Source organism: Elephas maximus, chromosome 12, assembly GCF_024166365.1.
Source record: "Elephas maximus indicus isolate mEleMax1 chromosome 12, mEleMax1 primary haplotype, whole genome shotgun sequence".
Classification (NCBI taxonomy): domain Eukaryota; kingdom Metazoa; phylum Chordata; class Mammalia; order Proboscidea; family Elephantidae; genus Elephas; species Elephas maximus.
Genome location: NC_064830.1, coordinates 62,793,632 through 62,818,528, shown reverse-complemented (window position 1 = coordinate 62,818,528; position 24,897 = coordinate 62,793,632). Strand labels below are relative to the sequence as shown.

The window sequence follows — 24,897 nt, the reverse complement described above, 5'->3', positions numbered from 1 at the left end:
CTCTGGGAATTGACAAAATACTGATTGAGATGTTGCAGCAAATGGATGCAGCGCAGTAAGTGCTCACTCGTCTATGTCGAGAAATTTGGAAGACAGCTATCTGGCCAGCCTACTGGAAAAAGATCCATATTTATGGCTATTTCCAAGAAAGGCGATCCAACTGAACAGGGAAATTATTGAAATTATTAATGTCAATGTAAGCAAAATTTTGCTGAAGATCATTCCAAAAGTGGCTGTAGCAGTATATCGACAGGGAACTGCCAGAAATTCAAGCCAAATTTAGAAGAGGACGTGGAACCAGGGACATCATTGCTGATGTCAGATGGATCCTGGCTGGAAGCAGAGAATACCAGAAAGATGTTTACCTGTGTTTTATTGACTATGTTAAGGCATTCGACTGTGGGAATCATAACAAATTATGGATAACATTGCGGCGAATGGGAATTCCAGAACACTTGTGTTCATGAGGATTCTGTACGTGGATCAAGAGGCAGTCATTCAAACAGAACAAGGGGATACTTTGTGGTTTAAAGTCAAGAAAGGTGTGCGTCAGGGTTGTATCCTTTCACCATACTTATTCAGTCTGTATACTGAACAAATAATCCAAGAAGCTGGACTATGTGAAGAAGAACGGGGCATCAGGATTGGAGGAAGACTCATTAATAACCCGAGACATGCAGATGACACAACCCGGCTTGCTGAAATGAAGAAAACTTGAAGCACTCACTAATAAAGATCAAAGACCACAGCCTTCGGTATGGATTATACCTCAACATAAAGAAAACAAAAGTTCTCACAACTGAACCAATAAGCAACATCATGATAGAGAAAAGATTGAGGTTGTCCAGGATTTCACTTTACTTGATCCACAGTCAACACTCATGGAAGCACCAGTCAGGAAATCAAAAGACGCGTTGCATTGGGCAAATCAGCGGCAAAAGACCTCTTTAAAGTGTTGAAAAGCAAAGATGTCACCTTGAGCACTAATGCGCGCCTGACCCAAGCCATGGTGTTTTCAATCACTGCATATGTGTGTGAAAGCTGAACAATGAATAAGGAAGATCGAAGAATTGACACCTTTAAATTGTGGTATTGATGAAGAATATTAAATATACCATGGACTGCCAAGAGAACAAACAAATCTGTCTTGGAAGAAGTATAACCAAGAGTGCTCCTTGGAAGCAAGGATGGAGAGACTACGTCTTACATACTTTGTACATGTTATCAGGAGGGATCAGTCCCTGGAGAAGGACATAGTGCTTAGTAAAGTAGAGGGTCAACAAGATGAATCGACCCAGTGGCTGCAACAGTGGGCTCAAGCATGGCAACCAATTGTGAGGATAGCATAGGACCAGGCAGTGTTTCGCTCTGTTGTGCATAAGGTGGGTATGAGTTGGAACTGACTCGACAGTACCTAACAACAACAGACATCTTATCAGGTCAGCACATATCCCTGTACAGTATTCCATGGATAACATGCCCCAAGTTTAACGGAATCAGTTCCTTAGCAGACATTTAACTTTCCGACATTTTGCAATTGCACATAGTGCTCTAGAGAATATCCTTGCACACGTGGCTTTAGCACACATGTAGTTATTTCTATGTACTATATTTGCACACGAGGAATTGCTGGTGGTCACATTTTAAACTTAACAGGCCCTATTAAAAAGTCAAATAACCCAGTTAAAAAATGGGCAAAGGATTTGACTAGACATTTTTCCAAGGAAGATATAGAGATGACCAATAGCACATGAAAAGATGCTCAACATCATTAGCCATCAGGGAAATGCAAATCAAAACCATAATGAGATACCACACCATGCCCAGTAGGATGGCCAGAATAAAAAAGACAAATAATAACAAATACTGATGAGGACATAGAGAAATTGGAACCCTGATACACTGTTGATGGGAACATAAACTGGGGCAGCTGCTATGGAGAACAGTTTGGCAGTTTCATAAAAAGGTCTACATAGAATTACCATATGATTCAAATTTTACTCCTAGATACATACCCAAAAGAATTAAAAACCAGTATTGTAACAAAAACTTGTACATGAATGTTCATAGCAGCATTATTCATAATAGGCAAAAAGTAGACACAACCCAAATGTCTAATCCACTGCTAAATGGATACACAAAATGTGATATTACAATGGAATATTCAGTCATAAAAAGGAATGAAGTACTGATGCATGTACTACAATGTGGATGAACCTTGAAAACATTATGTTTGTATCACAAAGGACCACATATTGTATGATTCCTTTTACATGAAATGTTCAGAACAGGCCAGTCTGTAGGAGCAGAGATGAGTGATTTCCTAGGGCTGGGGGAAGTGTGGAGATTGAGGTGGGGGAGGATGATGGCTAAGGGGTATGTGACTTCTTTTTGGGGAGATCAAAATGTTCTAAAACTGATTATGGTAATGGTTGCACAACTAATTTGTATACTTTAAATGGGTGAATTGTATGGTATATGAATTATAGCTCGATAAAACGGTTTTAAAAAGTCCAGTGGGGGGAAGTTTTAGTAGGTCCTAACAGATTCCCACCAAAAAGGTTGTCTGTGTTGTCCTTCCTGCAGTGACACAGCAGGTGCGCATCCCCCCGTCTCACTAGTTGGCTATCCCTAGTCTCTTAAGTGGCCAGTCTGGTGGGAGGAAAGTGGCATTTGTTTTACTCTGCACTTCCTTAATTGTTACTGAGGTTGACCATTTTTTCTGTATGTTTATTGACCGTGTGAATTGTGTCTTTTATGAGTTGTATTTCTTTCACGAATTGTGTCGTATTTTTGGCCCAATTTTCTGTTGGATTGCTTGTTCTTTTTTTACTGGCGGGAACGTTTCGAATAATACATTTTAAGAATGCCATCCCTTTTTTTAAAAAGAATCTGGGGACAGCGCATGTACATGGTAAAAAAAAATGGAGATGACACAGAAGCTGAGCTTCTCCCACCCTTGTACCCTGTCTCCTGGTTGCCCTCCTCACAGGCATCTCATATCAGGCTCTGTGTATCCTCTTAGTCTGGGCATGTATAAGCACCTACAGCACATTGTCTGCCCCACCCACGTAGCTGTTCCCACCTTGCTTTCTAGGTGGCACAAATGGTTAACCACTCGACTAATAGCCAACTAATAGCGGAAAGATTGGCTATTCGAACCCACCCAGAGAGGCCTTCTAAGAGGCCTGGTGATCTGCTTCTGAAAGATCCACAGCCTTGAAAACCTTTTGGAGCAGTCCTACTCTGCACACCTCTGGTCACCCTTAGTCAGAATCAATTTGACTGCAACTAACAACATATTATAGAGATCATTCTATATCAGTGTATGTATAGACTCGACTGGCAACTAACAACAACAATGTACATTGTAGAGGTTTTTCTGTATCAATGTACGTGTAGCTGTTTTGTCCTTTTTTTGTTTTTAAAGGCTGCATAGTATTCTCTTGTAGGAGCGAATCAGAATTTAACGCTTTCGTGCTCGCAGGTGCCTGTAGGGACCAGGTACTTTTTTTTGCCTCTGAAGGTTTATTGGGAAGCTGCTGCACTATCGACAGTGTGTGCTGCTACAAAGGCTAAGGCCTTTTTGACTATTTGAGGGCCAGCAAAAAAGAGGAAGACCTTAAAGCAGATGGATTGACACAGTGGCTGCAACAATGGGCTCAAGTATAACAACGATCATGAGGATGGTGCAGGACCGGGCAGTATTTCGTTCTGTTGTACATGGGGTTGCTATGAGTCAGGACCAACTTGACGGCACCCGACAATAACAGCTAACACTTAGGTAGCCTGTGGGAGGAGGGGGAAAGAAAAAAAATTAATACTACCTACCAAAATTTTTGACACACTCAATGATTCAGCATGCTTACATTAATGAAAACACATGGTATCAACAAAAAATTCAAAGCAGGAGGCGGAGCCAAGATGGCGGAATACACAGATGCTTCCGGCGAGCCCTCCTTACAACAAAGACCCGAAAAAACAAGTGGAAGGAGTATATTTGTGACAAACTGGGAGCCCTGAGCATCAAAGGCAAGCTTAGACAACGAACTGAGGAGCAGGGGGAGAAAGAGACCCTTCAGAAGTGGAGAGGAGTTACCAGACCTGAATCAGAGGGAGACCTCAGGCACCGTTCCCGGAGCAGTTTCCTCAGGGAGAAGCAGCCAGCCGCACAGCCTACTCACACCTCCGGAACCTGTGAAGAACAGCGCTCTTGGCAAAAGCTAAGTACTTGCGTGTATTTTACTGCACCGCGCCCCCCCCCACCCCCAAGCCAGCTTCAGCGGCTAAATCCCTGGGCCTGAGATAGGCCCTGTTGAGGACCTAGAGCCATCCTCCAGGCCTTGGGAAAGAAAAAGATTTGCAACTGGGGGAAAAGATAATTTGCTAGCTCCATTAACCGGGGGAGCTCAGGACAGAAGTGGCTCCTGTCCAGGCATAAACCATCTGTGGACCTTGAGCACCCTTCCCTTCTGCATGGACCTATGTGGGCCTATTTCGGGAGAATAGGCCCTTGTTGGCAAACTCCAACCACTTCACCTGTGCGATGGAGTGGTGGGTGTTTGACATTTGACATTCCTTTGCCTATTAAACAAGGTCCTCACCTACCCACATCAGGGACCTAAGGACTGGTAGCTCCACTCAGGTCACCCAGCCACCCGCGACAAGGGTCCAGAGATTACTGGTACCACCCAGTCCTTACAACCAAAAACTTTGGGTGCCCGTGGTCCCTCTGCAGAACCCACCCACCTGCACGCTCTAGGGAACAGGGATGTGTTCTCCTCAGAGACACTGGAGGGTTGGTTCTCAGCCCCCTGCCTTGTTCAGAGCATGACCCCCTGCTGCAATCAGAGACTGGTATGTACGCCAATCACCCATGCCCCTCTGAGAGTGTAGGACAGAGCCTGTACCATACACTTGATGATCCGCTACCTGAAAACCTGAGCGGAATTTATACAAGAAAACTGAATGGACTCCTAGACTGATATACCTGATAACAGCTCTAGCCAGCTGGGGACAGGACATCAGAGCTCCAAAGGCAAAAATAATCAAGCTAGCTCACTCAAGCAACCCATAGGGGTATACAAAAACAAAACAAAGCAAGCAGCTACAACACAGTAAGCAAGCATAAACTAATACAATAACTTATAGATAGCTCAGAGACAACAGTCAATATCAAGTCATATAAAGAAACAGACCATGATCACCTCAGCAGGCTCTCAGAACAAAGAATCCAGGGATCTTCTAGATGAAAGTGCATTCCTGGAATTACCAGATGCAGAATACAAAGGTTTAATATACAGAACCCTTCAATACATCAGGAAGGAAATGAGGCAATATGCAGAACAAGCCAAGGAGCACACAGATAAAGCAATTGAAGAAATTGGAAAGATAATTCAGGAACATAATGAAAAGTTTAATAAGCTGAAAAATCCATAGACAGACAGCAATCAGAAATTCAGAAGATTAACAATAAAATTACAGAATTAAGAGAACTCAGTAGAAAGCCAGAGGAGCAGAACTGAGCAAGTATAAGCTAGAATTTCTGAACTTGAAGATAAATCACTTGGCACTAATATATTTGAAGAAAAATCAGATAAAAGAATTTAAAAAAATGAAGAAACCTTAAGAATCATGTGGGACTATATCAAGAGAAATAACCTATGAGTGATTGGAATACCAGAACAGGGAGGAATAATAGAAAATAGAGAGAAAATTGTTGAAAATTTGTTGGCAGAAAACCTCACTGGTATTGTGAAAGATGAGAAGATATCTATCCAAGATGCTCATCGAACTCCACATAAGGTAGATGTTAAAAGAAACTCACCAAGACATATTATAATCAAACTTGCCAAAACTAAAGATGAAAGAATTATAAGAGCAGCGAGGGATAAACAAAAAGTTACCTACAAAGGACAGTCAGTAAGAATAAGCTCAGACTACTCGGCAGAAACCATGCAGGCAAGAAGGCAATGGGATGACTTATTTAAAAAATTGAAGGAAAAAAATTGCCAGCCAAGAATCATATATCCAGCAAAACTGTCTCTTAAATATGAAGGTGAAATTAAGATATTTCCAGATAAACACAAGTTGAGGGAATTCATAAAAACCAAACCAAAACTACAAGAAATACTAAAGGGAGTTCTTTGGTTAGAAAATAAATAATATCAGGAATCAACCCAAGAGAATTAGGAGGCGGGGCCAAGATGGCGGACTAGGTAGACGCTACCTCGGATCCCTCTTGCAACAAAGACTCGGAAAAACAATTGAATCGATCACATACATAACAATCTACGAACCCTGAACAACAAAAACAGACTTAGAGATGGAGAACGAACAAATATGGGGAAGCAGCAACTGTTTTCGGAGCCTGGAGCCAATGTCACAGTCAGGTAACCTTGGCACCGGGCTTAGGTCTGGGCCCAGGGGGGCTGAACTTAAAAAACTTGTGACGGCGCAAACAAGGGGTGCAGCCCTACCCCCTGAACTGACCTCGGGAGGGGGCCCAGCCGGTCCGCGCGGGCGGAGTGGCGACGCGGCTCGTGGGAGAAGTCCCCAGGAGGCAGTGACTGGATTTGGAGCCGGAAATGCAGCGTCCCACCCAGGGAACCTTGGCGCCGAGCTTTTGACTGGGCACTGTCATGGCGCAAGCACGGGGCGTAGCCCTACTCCCCTGAACTAACCCCGGGAGGGGGTCCAGCCGGTCCGCGGGGACGGCGCGGCAATGAGGCTGGCGGGACGAGAAGTCCCTGGGAGGCAGCGACTGATTTTGGAGCCGGGAGTGCAGCGTCCCAGCCGGGGCACCTTGGCGCCAGGCTTTTGACTCGGCACTGTCACGGCGCAAACACGGGGCGTAGCCCTACTCCCCTGAACTAACTCAGGGAGGGGGCCCAGCCGGTCCGCGCGGGCGACACGGCAACGCGGCTGGTGGGACGATAAGTCCCCGGGAGGCAGCAACTGATTTTGGAGCCGGGACTGCAGCGTCCCAGCAGGGGAACCTTGTCGCTGGGCTTTGGACTGGCAGCGGAGAATCTGACCGCGGCTTCAGTGGGCCAGACCCCCGGGAACAATCTCCACACAGCCAGCACACATAGGCCACATGCCCCTCAGGAGTCTCAGATAAAATAGTCATTCCAAGCAAGATAAGCAACTTTGGCTATATTCTGGGGTGCCTTTTTTTTTTTTTTTTTAATCTCCTGTTTCTTTGAATCCTCCCCCACCCTTCCCCGGCGGCTTCATTAACATTGGAATTTCCTGAGCCAGAGGGAGAATGGCTCCGGCTCCACGGCTGCTTTGCTTTTCCTTTTTTTTTTTTTTTTTTGTGGTCTTTTCCTAACCCATTCTTCTGGCCTGAGAGAAGGAACCACAAAAAACCCAGGGACCAAAAATCCATCCTTAATTGGACTAAAAACACAGAAACAGCTACAGCCAAGCATATATGATCCAAATCTCGGACTTTCATCCTTACAGGGAACAAGGTGGCGGTTATAATCCAGAGCCAGTTCTGATAGGGATCTGACTGAATTTTTTTTAGCGGATTTTCTGGAAAAACAAGTTTCCCAGGTCTGATATCTCAGCTTATTCAACAGAGCCCTAACTGACCCACAACAGGGAACTGAGGGCTGAAGCTCCCCCCAGACCACCTAGCCTCTTGCCTTAGGGGTCTAAGGAGGGTGACACCTACCAGTCAGTAGAGGTACTTGCACTGGGGGCCTAAGGTACAGCTGCAGTGCCCTCCCACCAAGGTGCTACAAGAATAGAGACACACCTACCTCACTGACACTTGGGGGAAGCCTGTCAGCATCCTGCCCCCCCGGAGTGTGAACCCCAGCTGCTAATAGAATCTGGTGCACACAACTATCACCACTACTTCTCGAGGTGGATAGGTGTTAGGGTGCAGCACACACTTGATGACCCAAAATCAGATTCTACTCAAGAATAGTGAATAGACTCAGGCATATATATCTGGCAACAGCCCATACCAGCTGGTAATAGGTCATAAATAAGTCAAGGGCTACAATAAACAAGACAGCACAATCTAGTAGCCCATCCACGTATATTGAAAGAAAACAAAACAAGATAAGACTCAGTGAGCAATTACAGAATAAACCACTTGCTCGGAGACAGCAGTCGATATCAAACCACATAAAGAAGCAGACCATGACAGCTTCTACAACCCCCCAAACAAAAGAATCAAAATCTTTCCCAAATGAAGATACAATCCTGGAATTATCAGATACAGAATATAAAAAACTAATTTACAGAATGCTTCAAGACATCGGGGATGACCTCAGAAACGAAATAAGGCAAACTGCAGAAAAAGCCAAGGAACACACTGATAAAACAGTTGAAGAACTCAAAAAGATCATTCAAGAACATAGTGGAAAAATTAATAAGTTGCAAGAATCCATAGAGAGCATGTAGAAATCCAGAAGATTAACAATAAAATTACAGAATTAGACAATGCAATAGGAAGTCAGAGGAGCAGACTCGAGCAATTAGAATGCAGACTGGGAAATCTGGAGGACCAGGGAATTAACACCAACATAGCTGGAAAAAAAATCAGAGAAAAGAATTAAAAAAAATGAAGAAACCCTAAGAATCATGTGGGACTCTATCAAGAAGGATAACTTGTGTGCGATTGGAGTCCCAGAACAGGGAGGGAGGACAGAAAACACAGAGAAAATAGTTGAAGATCTACTGACAGAAAACGTCCCTGACATCATGAAAGATGAAAGGATATCTATCCAAGATGCTCATCGAACCCCATTTAAGCTTGATCCAAAAAGAAAAACACCAAGACATATTATCATCAAACTTGCCAAAACCAAAGATAAAGAGAAAATTTTAAAAGCAGCCAGGGATAAAAGAAAGGTCTCCTTCAAGGGAGAATCAATAAGTTCAGACTACTCAGCAGAAACCATACAGGCAAGAAGGCAATGGGATGACATATACAGAGCACTGAAGGAGAAAAACTGCCAGCCTAGGATCATATATCCAGCAAAACTCTCTCTGAAATATGAAGGCGAAATTAAGATATTTACAGATAAACACAAGCTTAGAGAATTTGCAAAAACCAAACCAAAGCTACAAGAAATACTAAAGGAAATTGTTTGGTCAGAAAACCAATAATATCAGATACCAGGACAACACAAGGTCACAAATCAGAACATCCTGATATCAACTCAAATAGGGAAATCACATAAACAAATTAAGATTAATTAAAAAAAAATGCTCATAACAGGAAATCATTGAAGTCAATATGTAAAAGATCACAATAATTAAAAAGAGGGACTAAATATAAGTGGCATAGAACTGCCATATGGAGAGTGATACAAGGCGATATAGGACAATACAAGTTAGGTTTTTACTTAGAAAAATAGGGGTAAATATTAAGGTAACCACAAAGAGGTATAACAACTCCATAACTCAAGATAAAAGCCAAGAAAAACGTAACTCCTCAACAAACATAAGGTCAAACACTATGAAAATGAGGATCTCACAATTTACTAAGAGAAACGTCTCAGCACAAAAAAGTAAGTGGAAAAATGAAATTGTCAACAACACACATAAAAAGGCATCAAAATGGCAACACTAAACACTTATTTATCTATAATTACGCTGAATGTAAATGGACTAAATGCACCAATAAAGAGACAGAGAGTCTCGGACTGGATAAAGAAACACGATCCGTCTATATGCTGCCTACAAGAGACACACCTTAGACTTAGAGACACAAACAAACTAAAACTCAAAGGTTAGAAAAAAATATATCAAGCAAACAACAATCAAAAAAGAGCAGGAGTGGCAATATTAATTTCTGACAAAGTAGACTTTAAATCCATCATAACGGATAAGGAAGGACATTATATAATGATTAAAGGGACAATACACCAAGAAGATATAATCATATTAAATATTTATGTACCCAATGACAGGGCTGCAAGATACATAAAACAAACTATCAGCATTGAAAAGTGAGATGGATAGCTCCACAATAATAGTAGGAGACTTCAACACACCACTTTCGGTGAAGGACAGGACATCCAGAAAGAAACTCAATAAAGACACGGAAGATCTAGATGCCACAGTCAACGAACTTGACCTCGTAGACATATACAGAACACTCCACCCAACAGCAACCAAGTGTACTTTCTTTTCTAGTCCACATGGAACATTCTTTAGAATAGACCACATATTAGGTCATAAAGCAAGCCTTAGCAGAATCCAAAACATTGAAATATTACAAAGCATCTTCTCTGACCATAAGGCCATAAAAGTGGAAATCAATAATAGGAAAAGCAGGGAAAAGAAATCAAACACTAGGCAACTGAACAATACCCTGCTCAAAAAAGACTGGATTATAGAAGATATTAAGGATGGAATAAAGAAATTCAGAGAATCCAATGAGAATGAAAACACTTCCTATCAGAACCTTTGGGACACAGCAAAAGTGGTGCTCAGAGGCCAATTTATACCAATAAATGTATACATCCAAAAAGAAGAAAGGGCCAATATCAAAGAATTATCCCTACAACTTGAACAAATAGAAAGAGAGCAACAAAAGAAACCCACAGGTATCAGAAGAAAGCAAATAATAAAAATTAGAGCTGAACTAAATGAAATAGAAAACAGAAAAACAATTGAAAGAATTAACAAGACCAAAAGCTAGCTAGTTTTTTGAAAAAATCAACAAAATTGATAAATCACTGGTCAAACTGACAAAAGAAAAACAGGAGAGGAAGCAAATAACCCGAATAAGAAATGAGATGGGCGATATTACAACAGACCCAACTGAAATTAAATGAATCATACCAGATTAATATGAAAAACTGTACTCAAACAAATTTGAAAACCTAGAAGAAATGGATGAATTCCTAGAAACATACTACCTACCTAAACTAACACAAACAGAGGTAGAACATGTAAATAGACCCATAACAAGAGAAGAGATTGAAAAGGTAATCAAAAAACTCCCAGCAAAAAAAAAAAGTCCTGGTCTGGATGGCTTCATTGCAGAGTTCTACTAAACTTTCAGAGAGGAGTTAACACCACTACTACTAAAGGTATTTCAGAGCATACAAAAGGACGGAATACTACCAAACTCATTCTATGAAGCCACCATATCCCTGATACCAAAACCAGGTAAAGACACCACAAGAAAAGAAAATTATAGACCTATATCCCTCATGAACGTAGATGCAAAAATCCTCAACAAAACTCTAGCCAATAGGATTGAACAACATATCAAAAAAATAATTCACCATGACCACGTGGTTTTCATACCAGGTATGCAGGGATGGTTCAACATTAGAAAAACAATTAATGTAATCCACCACATAAATGAAACAAAAGGCAAGAATCACATGATTTTATCAATTGATGCAGAAAAGGCATTTGACAAAGTTCAACACTCATTCATGACAAAAACTCTCAGCCAAATAGGAATAGAAGGAAAATTCCTTAACATAATAAAGGGCATTTATACAAAGCCAACAGTCAAGATCACCCTAAATGGAGAGAGCCTGAAAGCATTCCCATTGAGATCGGGAACCAGACAAGGATGCCCTTTATCATCGCTCTTGTTCAACATTGTATTGGAGGTCCCAGCCAGAGCAGTTAGGCTAGGTAAAGAAATAAAGGGGATCCAGATTGGCAAGGAAGAAGTAAAATTATCTCTATTTGCAGATGACATGATCTTATACACAGAAAACCCTAAGGAATCCTCCAGAAAACTACTGAAGCTAATAGAAGAGTTCAGCAGAGTATCAGGATACAAGATAAACATACAAAAATCAGCTGGATTCCTCTACACCAACAAAAAGAACATCGAAGAGGAAATCACCAAATCAGTACCCTCCAAGAAGATAAAATACTTAGGAATAAATCTTACCAGAGATGTAAAAGATTTATACAAAGAAAACTACAGTACACTTCTGCAAGAAACCAAAAGAGACTTACATAAGTAGAAAAACATACCTTGCTCGTGGATAGGAAGACTTAACATTATAAAAATGTCTATCCTACCAAAAGCGATCTATACATTTAATGCAATTCCGATCCAAATCCCAACAACATTCTTTAATGAGATGGAGAAACAAATCACCAACTTCATATGGAAGGGAAAGAGGCCCTGGAAAAATAAGGCACTACTGACCAACTTCAGGGACAGCCTTAAGATTAAGGTGACAGACTCCCCCAGGCCCACAGCGAAACCTCAGCTGGAGGGGGTGGGTATTCTTATGTAAAAGGGGAGGGGATAAACCATCATTTCACATCTGTTATGTTTTAGGCACGGTGCTAGGCAACTTGCATATAGTATCTCGTTTTACCCTTCCTTCAATCTTGCAAAGAGATTGGACCCATTTTGTGGATGAGAAAACTAAGGTTTGGAAATAATAAAAGAAGAACAAAGTGGGAAGCCTTGCTCTACCTGATTTTAGAACATATTATACAGCCACAGTAGTCAAAACAGCCTGGTGCTGGTACAACAACAGATAGGTGGACCAATGGAACAGAATTGAGAATCTAGACATAAATCCATCCATATAGGAGCAGTTGATATTTGACAGAAGCCCCAAAACAGTTAAATGGGGAAAAGACAGTCATTTTAACAAATGGTGCTGGCATAACTGGATATCCATCTGCAAAAAAATGAAACAAGACCCATACCTCACTCCATGCACAAAAACTAACTCAAAATGGATCAAAGATCTAAATATAAAATCTAAAACAATAAAGATCATGGAAGAAAAAATAGGGACGTTGGGAGCCCTAATACATGGCATAAACAGTATACAAAACATTATTAAGAGTGCAGAAGAAAAACTAGATAACTGGGAGCTCCTAAAAATCAAACACCTGTGCTCATCCAAAGACTTCACCAAAAGAGTAAAAAGACTACCTACAGACCAGAAAAAGTTTTTAGCTATGACATTTCTGATCAGTGCCTGATCTCTAAAATCTACATGACAATTCTAACTGAAAGGTTGGTGGTTCGAACCCACCAGCTGCTCCAAGGGAGAAAGAAGTGGCAGTGTGCTTCCGTAAAGATTTCAGCCTTGGAAACCCTATGGGGGAGTTCTACTCTGTTCTATAGGGTCACTATGAGTTGGAATTGACTGGACAGCACCCAACAACAATTCCCTGTGCAGTTTGCCCTCCCGAGTGTGTGCCAGTTAGCCTCCCACCACCAGGTGTGAGAGTACAGGCGTGTAGCTTTTGAAATGTAAAGTGAATTGGGCTCTTCCGATTTGAAAAATAGACGTGAAGATCAGAAAGGCAGAAAATATTAGAGGAATGCAAATCAAAACTACAATGAGACTCCTTCTCACCTCCAAAAGGCTGGCATTAATCCAAAAAACACAAGATAATAAATGTTGGAGACGTTGTGGAGAGACTGGAACACTTATACACTGCTGGTGGGAATGTAAAATAGTACAACCACTTTGGAAATTGATTCGGTCTTCCTTAAAGAGCTAGAAATAGAACTACCATACCACCCAACAGTTCTACTCCTTAGAACATACCTTAAAGAAATAAGAGCCTTCACACGAACAGATATATGGACACCCATGTTCATAGCAGCACTGTTTACAATAGCAAAAAGATGGAAGCAACCAAGATGCCCATCAACAGATGAATGGATAAATAAATTATGGTATAGTCACACAATGGAATACTACGTAACGATTAAGAACAACGGTGAATCCGCGAAACATTTCATAACATGGAGGAATCTGGAAGACATTATGCTGAGTGACATTAGTCAGTTGCAAAAGGACAAATATTGTATGAGACCACTATTATAAGAACTCTAAAGTTTAAACATAGAAAAAAATATTCTTTGATGGTTACGAGAGTGGGGAGGGAGGGAGAGGGATATCCACTAACTGGATAAACTGGATAGTAGACAAAAAATTACTTTCGGTGAAGGGAATGGCAACACACAAGAGGGGAAGTCAGTACAACTGGACAAAGCCAAAAGCAAAGAAGTTTCCTGAACACAACCAAATGCTTTGAAGGCCAGCGTAGCAGGGACAGGGGTCTGGGGACCATGGTTTCAGGGGACATCTAGGTCAATTGGCATAACAAAATGTATTAAGAAAACGTTCTGCATCCCACTTTAGTGAGAGGCATCTGGGGTCCTAAACGTAGCAAATGGCCATCTAAGATGCATCTGTTGGTCTCAACCTACCTGTAGCAAAGGAGAATGAAGAATACCGAAAAGACATATGGTAAAGATGAGCCCAAGAGACAGAAAGGGCCACATAAACCAGAGACTTCATCAGCCTGAGATCGGAAGAACTAGATGGTGCCCGACTATCACTGATCACTGCCCTGACAGAGAACACAACAGAGAATCCCTGATGGTGCAGGAGAACAGTGGGATGCAGATCTCAAATTCTCATAAAAAGATCAGGCTTAATGTTCTGAGTGAGACTGGAGAGACCCTTACAGTCATGATCCACATTCCCTTTGTTAGCCCAAGATTGGAACCATTTCCAAAAACAACTCTGAAGATGGATTGGACTGAACTATAAGATGGATAGTGATACTGGTGAGGAGTGAGCTTCTTGGCTCAAGGGACACTTGAGTCTATGTGAGCAGCTCCTGTTCTGGTGGCAAGATGAGAAGAAAGAGGGGGACAGGAGCCGGCTGAATGGACACGGTGAATACAGTGTGGACAGTAGGAATGTGCTGTCTGATTAGGAGGAGAGCAGCTGGGAGTACACAGCAAGGTGTGTGTAACATTCTGTATGAGAGACTGACTTGTAGACTTTCACCTACAGCAGAATAAATTAAAAAATAACCAAAAAAAGGCAGAAAAGCCATCATCTCATTGCTTGAAAATACTAACATTTTGGGCATATTTCCTCCCTGTATTGTTTTCCGTATACCTTTTTTTGTTTTGTTTTAATATGGCTGTAATTGTAATGTACATACAATTTTGCATCATCTTTTTTAAAAAGCTGATACCAACTGTTTGTAAATATCAACATTTATGGCTGCAGTGTGTTCTGCCAAGAGGCGGCAACATAGCTGGCTTTCCCGTCCACATGAGCATCAGCTGTTGCCTCCAGGTTTTCGTTATTGTAAATAATGTGCTGAACATCTTTGTATGTAAAAGCTTTCTTTGTATGTAGGGTTAATTCCTTAGGATAGAGTTGCAGACATGGAATTATTGTGCTGGGGACTCTAAGCACTTTTCAGAGCTTTGGATAAAAGCTACCAATTATTTCAGAAGGGTGGTGATACCATGGTTTTAAGGGCATTTCACTAGTGAGCCTGTTGTCTTGGTTTTCCCTGTGTGGAGAGAGTAGGACAAGCGCAGAAAAGGGTCCAGGCCGGGACCCTCCAATTTTGCCTTCCCCACCTGGGTCCAATCCACCATTGTGGGCTTCAGCCAAATGAAACAACACCCTGGCAGTGCTTTGAGGCCCAGAGGCTGCAGCTGTGCCACAGCTTGATTACTGCTCCCTTTTACGTGTCCAGCAGTCCCTCCTCAGCCCCACCAGACAAACCTCCACCCCTTTTTCACCTGGCCCTCGTGTCTGGCGGCCCTCAGGAGCAGAGCTTTCTGGATGTGCTGTTAAGATGCCTCTCACTTTCTCTTATCCAGGGCCGGCAGCCTGGGAAGTGAGGGTGCTTCGAAGGGTAGGTGCCCAATTCTTCTTTCATGGCTTTCACAGGGAGTCAAAGTGGACACACGAGACCACAATGGCGCCACAGCCCGGATGCTGGCCAAGCAGTATGGACACATGAAGATTGTGGGGCTGATAGACACCCACGCAACAGCTCTGCCCACGAGCCTCTTTCGGAGCCCAGGTACCTGTCTGAGGAAGTCGAGGTTGCCCTGGGCATTCTGGGCACCTGTGAGTGAAATAAGATCTCCCCCCAACACCTGCTCCTCTGAGGTGTGGCTACAGCTGATTCCATTGAGCATCAAGGCTGAGGCCTGCTGGCCCACGGGAGACAGTGCCAGGCTGTATGGAGCCCACAAAGAGGGACCTGGGTTCTAGTGTTTCCTTCTATGTTATCTTCTGGCTATGCTGTGGTGTTTGTTGCCTTGTAAAATATGTTAATTTTGTGTAGTCAAATTTATCAGTCCTTTATTGCCTCTGGATTTTGAGTCACAGGAAACCTTTCCTTGCACCCTGAGTGTGTAAGAATTCACACGTGTTTTCTGCTAGTTCTTGGTTTCAGTTTTTACATTGAGATCTCTGATCCGTTAAGACTTTTTTCTCATGTGATGTGAGGTGTGGTTCCAATTTTATCTTTCTCTAAATGGCTACCCAGTTGTCCCAGTGCCATTTATTTAGAGTCCATCTTTGACCTAGTGATTTGAGATGCTGTCTTTATCTAACACTGAATTTCCATTTGTACTTGGGTCTGTGTCTGTACCATCTGTTACACTGTTCTATTCACGCACCAGACCCACACAGTTTTAATGACAGAGGCTTTGTTTAGTCTATTTTAATATCTAGGAGGGCCAGTCCCCCTCACAGCTTTTCTTTTTCAGTGTTTTCCTAGCTATTTCTTTTTCTCTATGAACTTGAGTATCAACTTACCTAGCTCCTCAAAAGCAAAGTGTTGATGTTTTTATTGAGACCGTGGTAAATTTATAAATGAACTACATTTTATGTCCATTTGTCTAGTAAGTAAAAAGAAAAAAAAAACAGGAATTTGGTTTATTAATTACATATACCCACTGGTTTTTAGTTCTCTACCTCATTAATTTCTGCTTGCGCCTCTTTTTGGAGGGTGCTGGAGAGTTTTACTTTGTTTTTTTCTGTAGCTTTTTGAGTTGAGGATTCATTCTTTTAAAAAAAAAATTATTTTGATGATGTTGAGAATATACCCAGCAAAACGTGCACCAGTTCAACAGTTTTTACATGTAGAATTCAATGACATTGATTACATTCTTTGAATTCATTCTTTTGTTAATATAAATGTTTAAGGTATGGAATTTCCTCTGATGATGCGTTAAATGTATCCCAGAGCTTCTAACATGTGCCCTCATTATTTTTAAAAAATTCTGTAATTTTGGTTCATATTTCTTCCTTTGCCCAAGAGTTGTTTAATAGAAGTTGGTTTTGTTTGGTTTTTTGTTAGTGTTGTTTTGTTTTTATTTCTAGATAAACAGGCCTTTTGGATTTTGTGATTAATTTCTGATTTGATTGCATTTTGATCAGAGAGTGTTTGTAATCCCTCTTTATGGAACTTATCAATGTCCTCTTTGTGGCTTAATGATCAGTTTTTGTAAATAGTCCATGTATGGTTGAGAAGAAATGGAATTCTCCATTACCTGGGCATAAAATCCACTGTTTTTCTAAAAATCTACCTTATGTTATTTAGGACTTCTGCATCCTTACTTCTTTTTCCACAAAGTCCCCTATTATTAGTGTGTTTCTCTTTTCTTTGCATATCCTATAGTTTCTCTTTTCCTTTTCTGTTTTTTTCTATACTGTTTTCTTACTGATTACCATGAATATTACACTTAACAGCTTGTATTTATAACATTCCAGGGTAAGTTGGTACCAACTTAACATCCATAACATACAAAAAATCCTATATGCCAGTCCTCTCCCCCACCTTTTGTTATCGCTAATTATGTCTTTATATTTCATGTGCCCTGTAACATAATTTTATCCTTGCTTTTTATATATTTATTATTAAAAAACATGGACAAAACATTTAGAATTATCAAGCATGAATACCTTACTACTAGCCCTTATAGTTGTCCATGCATTTCCTTGTATTAGGGGTCTTGCTATGTATAGCTTTGAATTACTTTCTAGTGTCTGCAGAACTCCCAATAGTATTTTTTGTAGGGCTGGTCTGGTAGATATAAACTCTCTCAGCTTCTGTTTGTCTGGGAATGTTTTAATTTCACCCTCATTCTTTAAGGATAGTTTCCCTGGGTATAATATTTTTGACAGTTTTTTTTTTTTTTCTCAGCACTTTAAATATATCATTCCATTGCTTCTGGCCTCTAGTGTTTCTGAAATCAGCCCCTAATCTTATTGGGATCCTTCGTATGTGACTATTTGCTTCTCTATCCCTGCTTTCAGGATTCTCTCTTTATCTTTACTTTTCGAGACCCTAACTATAATGTGTCTTGGTGTACGTATTTTTGGGTTTATCTTGCTTGGGGTCCTTTGAGCTTCTTGGGTTTGTAGATTCATGTTCTTTGTTAGATGGGGGAATTTTTCTGTCATTATTTCTTCAAATATTCTTTCTGTCCCTTTCTCTCATCGCCTGGAATTCTCATGAATAGATACTAAGTTTCTTATCATTAAAGTACATTAAATTGCATTAAAATGTACTCAGCCTTCTTGAACTTCTGTCTTGTTACTCTTCAGTGTTTGTAATTTTAACTGTCTTATCCTCTAATTCGCTGATTTCTTCTGCATGATTAAATCTGTTGGTAGGTCCTTCTATTGTATTTTTCATTTCAGTTATTGTCCCTTTCAGTTGCAGTATCTCTTATTTTAGATCCTTATTTTGTTCTTGTGTTGTTTTCCTTATTTAGCTCTTTGTCTATGTTTTCCATTAGTTCTTTAATTATGTTTAATGTTGTTATATTCTTCCATTTTTTTCATTATTTGGTCATCCCGAGATGTGCTTTCACTCCCTTTATCATGTTCATTTGGATGGGCCATTGTTTCTCTGTTCTTTGTATGTCTTGTGAATTTTTTTGTTGGGGCATTAGGATTTTTGAGGGTGTTAACTTTGTTTTCCCTGGTATTTGGTGTTTTTGCCCACACTACTTTCTGCAGAAAACTCTTAGGTGGACAGAGACTTCCGGCTTTCTTGCAGTTTCCTCTCCCTCTCTGTGATAGTGCCTTCTCCCTCCCTGGTTTAATTAGGATTTGAAAGTTCCAGCTCTTGGTTTTCAACTTTGTCTCTCCCAAACACACCAGAGAACATGTTGTGGTCAGTCTTTCCACCAGCAGGTACTGCCAATCAGGTGAGATACCATGTACTAATCAATCTGCCCACTGGGGGTGGGGGGGCACAGTCCTCTCTCTGTTTTATTATTCCCTTCCTTTTTTTTTTTTTTTCCTCTGTTTTTGCAGCCATGTTTTTAGCTGGAAAACCTACAACCAGCAAGCCCCCTTTGGGGCTAGATGTTACCTTTGTTTTTGCGCAAGGCTTCCTTCCCTGCTCTGTGGGGACTGTTTATATTTGAGCTGGCATTCAAGGGAAGCAGAGGCAGACTTTCCTCTGCTTCAGGAGGAGGAGGGGCTGGTACTCCCCAGAAGGACCTCTGAAAGACCTTCCTTGTTGGTTTGAGAGTCCCAGTGGCCCTGTAGTATTTGGGGGAGCAGTCTCTACTTAGGTGACCCACCCCCAGACTCCAATGTAGGGAACCTTCTGTAGGAGTTTTTATCAGTCTGGCAGCTGACAATTACCAGTTGAAGGAGGGGGTTGTCACACTCCAAATAGACCCCCAGGGAGGTCTGCCTTGTGCTGTCAGAGCCCACCCTGTAGTATATTGGCTGTGGACGTAGCCTGCACTAAAAATGCTTGCTTCCTAACACATAGCAGCCTCAGTCAGCAGTCCTCAGCACTGACTGGAAGGGGGAGCAGACAGACCTGCCCTTACTCCCAGAGGTCTATCCTGTTGATTCAGAGGCCTTAGAGGCCTGAGCTCTGGAGTACGCAGAGAGGCACGGAGAGTGTTCACTATGAGAGCAGACTCCACTGTACAGGCTTTCTGTAGCAATCTGCAGTAGACGTGCCATCGACAGAGTTCAGGTGGGGAGGTGCTGGCACACTCCAAGCAAGCACCTAGGGAAGTCTGTCTTGTTGATTTAAGCACAGAAGCTTGGGGGTCCTGTCTCTGGGCAGGGGCTGTTGTGGTTAAGGAAGCAGGCTCTTTTTCTGGGGCCACTACCCCAGTTCACCACAACTGGCAGCCTGTGTGGCTGGGGGATGGGTAGGGACAGTAGGAGAAGCCATTTTCCTACCATGTATGACTCATTATTGAGTCACTGATTCTTCCCTGTCTGCAGTTCCCTGCTGCTTTCCTCTGCTCCCCAATTCAGAGTCCCTCAAAGCCAAGCACCATCCGTTGTCATCTTGCTTGTTGTATTTGTGGGGGAAGAGTCAGAATGAAGGTCTGTTTATGCCACCATCTTCCCAGAATTCCACTTAGGTCCATTTATTTTTATAACTTCCTTCCTCTCCTACTTGGATGAGACCACAGCCTCCTCCTCTTGGTGTAGATCCTTGAGCGTCCAAGGAGCGCATTTCATGGGGAAAGGAGAGCAAAAGTCCACTCGACGGCACTGGCTGTGTTTAAATGAACTGGGCTCTGCCCATCTCTCTTTCTGACATCAGGAGTGTTCTGTAGTAAATACCAGCTCTCATATGGTATGAGATGGTCTCGTGAGGGACCACTCCTTCATATCTGCAACTCTAAGATGAGGGCTTATCAGTTCCTCACTTAAATGCCTTGTCTCTTAAAAGTAGAATCCAATGGGTATATGATCAAATATAAAAAACTGTAAGAAACTGTAAAATGCTAAAGGCTACAGGTGTGTTGAGCTCTTTCAGCTCAGTGATTTGAAATATTTTATAAAACTTTCAATAGCAAACATACGGCATTCATGTCCCAAGAAGTTGTTCAGGCTGAAAATATAAAATTATTTAAGAGGTTGTGACTCATATGCCTGTATTTTCATTAAGTGATAGATCTTGCTTTTCATTTAAACTTAGAATGTAATTTATTTTGGATTGTAAACAATACATGCATTTTAGAACAAATTTGGAAAACACAAAGAGAAGATGGGGAAAGGAGACTTCTACCCCATCATAATGAGCTGTTTTAGTTTAGCCTCACACTTAGCAAGTCGCCACCTCCCCTGATGTCCGTGTCCCGTTTGAGCAGTGGTCTGGCCCATTGTGGCATTTCTTACAAGTCAAGTCTTTGGGGGCACACTCCTCTTATTCTTAATTTGGGAAAACCAGCAACTCTTAATTTCTTCTAGTTTACTTGAAGGATTAGTGAATTAGTCCATCATTGAACAAACTGCTTTAATTTTGATGTCTGACCCGCAGAAAAATACGAAGACCTAAGCTCATCCGACGAATCCTACTCTGTTCCTCAGAGGCAGAGGCCGTGCCGGAAGAAGGGCCTCAGCATCCATGAGGGGCCTCGTGCCTTGGCCAGGATCACTGCCATTGGACTTGGAGGCAGGACCCAGCAGCCTTGCTACGGTGAGCATTCCGTTTTCCTGGTGGCTCTTTGATGTCTCACTCCGAGACTGAGACCCACAGCTGATTACAGCGATGGGCACACAGTAGTCCCCACTGGCTTGGGATCTGGTTCATCTCCTTGACTGTCCCTCCCACCAGTTAGAGTCAGAAATAGAGCTGTCATAGCTTAGCTCAGATTTCACTTGTTCAGGTGGATAAGCTAGTGCAGGGAAATATGACCCTTCAAGTCCCACACCACCTGGGCATCTGCTGGGCAGTGGGCTGGATGTGCTTCTAGGGCCAGGGTATGGCTCTGGTCTCGCTTTCTTCTCAAGATGACGGAGGTGGTGCTCAAACCCTTCTGAGAACTGTCAGGTGGTGTACTTGGTGGTGCTAGAATCCTAGACCCTTTGTCCAGATCTCGAGTTTATTCTCAAATCAAGTGTCAAGTGCTATGTTCTCAGGGAGCACCGGTTCTGTGGTGAGTTGTGTGTGGTGCTCTTTTTTGCTCTGGCCTTACTGAGTGACATACTCAGGTGTGAGTGACATCTTCCTTTGATGGCTGTCACTGCCTGGGGCCAGGCTATGGCTGCTGATCTGGTGGGCTGGGTTAGTAGTCCCTTCTCATGAGTGAGCCCCTCTGAAGCCTGGGTAGGAAGAGACTTTCCCCAACAGAGGCAACCATGTTTCAGTCAATAACTATGAGTAATGTGATTCCCTTATACAGTCCTGGGATGCTCAAACTCATTTGCGCTGGGTAGAGAACTCCAGATGGGCCTTCTCCCTGCACAGACTGGGGGGCTGGAGAAACCCTTCCCCCAGCTTCTGGCAAGCTTCCCTCTGGGTGCCGGGAGCCACCATGTGTCCTGGCTTGTGTGCTTTTGAGCTCCTAGCTGGAGGACTGAACCGTTGTCTCTCTGAGCGGCAGCCTGTCCTTCCGAGGAGTCCATGCTACCTGTCCCCACCGTGAGGTATGGCTGGGGGGATAGGAAGGACGGGTCTTATCCCTGGGGTGTTACTTGTTATTGGCCTGCATAGCCACACAGCGGGTGCTACTTAACACAGAATCCTTTCTAATTACCAAAACAAGGCCGAAGCCTGTCTTGCGCAGTTATTTTTATATAGTGATACCCACAAGCGTGGAAGAATGTTCAACAAAGGGATGCTGGCAGGTGTTTCTCAGTAGTGGCATTTCAGGGGACTTTAGATTTTCCTTGTACCTTGTGATCGTATTTGAATTTTCTCTAAGTGCATGTATTGTCTTTACTAACAATTTAAAAAAAAGAGTTATGCTTGTCTAGTTTTGTTTCGTCTTTAGTTTTGTGCTCTGCCTTTTCTGCACATTTTCGTGGAGGCAGACACATGGAACGTATGGAAGTTTGTGTAGCTGCTGTTAATTTTTAGCCCAGGACATTCTACCTTTACCTTATTTAGCTGGATCTCTTTTTGGCCAGGATTCACCAACCCGAGGAGGAACACCAGTAATGCCTGTGTAGGGTCTCAGAGAAGGTTGAAGGCAGGTGTGTGTGGCGTTAGATGTTTCCAGCTAAAGAGGACACCTATCACTATTCGTTTTCTGTAGCTCAGGAAGTTGTGATTACAGCTTACCATTTCCTACTTTTTAGCTTAACCCTTTGGAGACTCATGGGCTAGATGGTATCCCAACTATTTTTTATGCCTCTGGAGTTCTTTGGGAAGAAGGGGTAGCCCAATTTTAACACATTTAGCCTCAAGGTAGAAGCCTTTTGAAATGTGTGAAACTGAAAAATCCTGAGTGGGAGCCTCATTTTTGTGTAGATTTGAGCATTGTCTTAGGTGATACCTCTCGGGTATGTAAATTTTCTAAGCTTTTGACAGCTTTGACTTTCTGTGAGATAAGCCTCCACTATGTTTCCTAGTTACCATGTTCTTGTGAGTATGTACTTATCGGGAGAATAAGCCATCATCAGCCTTCAGTCAAGAGTGGCCATTTTCTTCTCTATGCCATTCATTGTTTCCAGGTGTTACTGGCTCTCTTCTAGCTTCCAAATAGTAATGCCTTTCTAATAAGGAATAATGCACTGCAGTGGTACTTTTCAAGAAACTTGAACTCCTGTAAGTTATTCTTACTACCATTAATTGACTCATAAAAATTTACTACATCCTGGCATCCACTGGGACATATGGGATCCCAGATAATGGGTATCAAAATCCATACATACCTCGTAACAAAAATTCTGAATTGATCCTTGAATCAGCATGCCTTCCATTAGTGAAAACACTTAGTATCAACAAAAAATTCAAAGGAGAAAAAGACTGGGTCACCAAAGGGTTAAAGAAGAGCCAGCATGGTATAGTGGGGAAGGCAGCAGTGGGCTAGCCTGCTCCAAGCCTGGCCTCATTCTACACTTGCTGGTCACCGAGCCTGTTCTCAGTCGGGGAAACTGCAAAGAGCAGTTATGTCCCAGGCACTGAGGAGAGCAGATGAGGTGACGTGCAGGGAATTCTGAGTTCCATCCTTCCTTCCTAAGTCCTGGGTCTTCTCTGACAGCGACCTGAGGAGGCTGGTGTGAATCTCTTTTGTGCTCACATGGGTTTACATGCCCCCTTCTCTACACAGAGCAGGTGCCTCCACGGGGCTATGTCACCTTCAACAGCAGTGATGAGAATCCCCTGAAAGGGGGGGGGCTTTGCTACCGGGACGTCACCTCCCCCATCAACGACCAGGACGTGGAGAGCAGCAGCAGCAGCAGCAGGGGTATACACACCCACCTCAGCCAAAGTTCCAGGTTTAGGAATTCATGTGTGCCCACCCTGCGCCCACCCAGTAGATAATGATACAGTGAACAATTCTGAGGGCCCTGGGTCTTGTGAGGAAAATCAAAGACTGTTGTGGGGACAGGCAAGGAGATGTGTCAAGTGCAGTGTTTGGGGTTAGGGGGTGTCATCCCAACACACAGGTTTAGCCCCTTGATTTATAAGCTCTCAGAGGCTTTTGTAACACTCTTCCTAGAGGGAAATGTCTTATTAAGTACACGTATTCACTTATTCAGCAGCTACTTACTAAGTGCCTACCATGTGCCAAGCACTGTTCTCAGGGCTTGAACAAAAAGCCCTGCTCGTATGTGTGCAGAAGGTGTTGGGACAGGCAGTCATCACTACATGGATGAAAATATCACACTGTTTAAGAAGTAGATGAGTGCTGTGGGGCTGGGAGTGCCCGATTCTGCGGTCACCCTGAGAGAGGCCAGTGGTCAGCATCCTGTCTTCACCATTACCAGAAGAGCATGCTTTCTGTGCCAACCATGGGACTACCCGGAGCAGCAGCAGTGAGGGGCTGGCCCGGGCCCAGGGAGTCAGCAGCGAGGCTTCTCTAGAGAGCAATGAGGTGAAGATTTTCTTTCTTGATTTCCTATCTCCTCTCTTGGTATTGTGGGGGAAGCCTAGCAGCTTGAGATAAGCAAGGGTGGTAACAAGTATTTATTGCTCATAAGTTCGGGCTCTGGGACCTGGGCTCTAGCAGTGCCGCCTGAGTTTGGTGGCACAGACTGCAGTGGAAATCACCAAGGATGCCTGTGTGGCGAATGAGGGAGATGGCACAGATGACAACATAGAAGCTAGTCATGGGGCAGAGTATGGACACAGCCGTGCTAGCTGTGAGTCCTGCGGGGTTACTTAAGGGTTTCCTGAAACACATATCTCTTGCCCCAG

The 24,897-nt window shown here is 42.7% G+C and overlaps 1 protein-coding gene across 8 annotated transcripts in view; it reads left to right on the top strand.

Annotated features, from left to right (window-relative positions):
* Positions 1–24,897, top strand: part of ANKS3 (ankyrin repeat and sterile alpha motif domain containing 3) — a 47,228-nt gene that overhangs the window by 18,345 nt on the left and 3,986 nt on the right. For all 8 annotated transcript variants that reach the window (XM_049902986.1, XM_049902987.1, XM_049902985.1 and 5 more), the window contains 4 exons: positions 15,693–15,828; positions 21,070–21,228; positions 23,807–23,944; positions 24,468–24,574. In XM_049902986.1, coding sequence (XP_049758943.1) covers positions 15,693–15,828; positions 21,070–21,228; positions 23,807–23,944; positions 24,468–24,574 — 540 coding nt within the window. The remainder of the gene's footprint in view (positions 1–15,692; positions 15,829–21,069; positions 21,229–23,806; positions 23,945–24,467; positions 24,575–24,897) is intronic.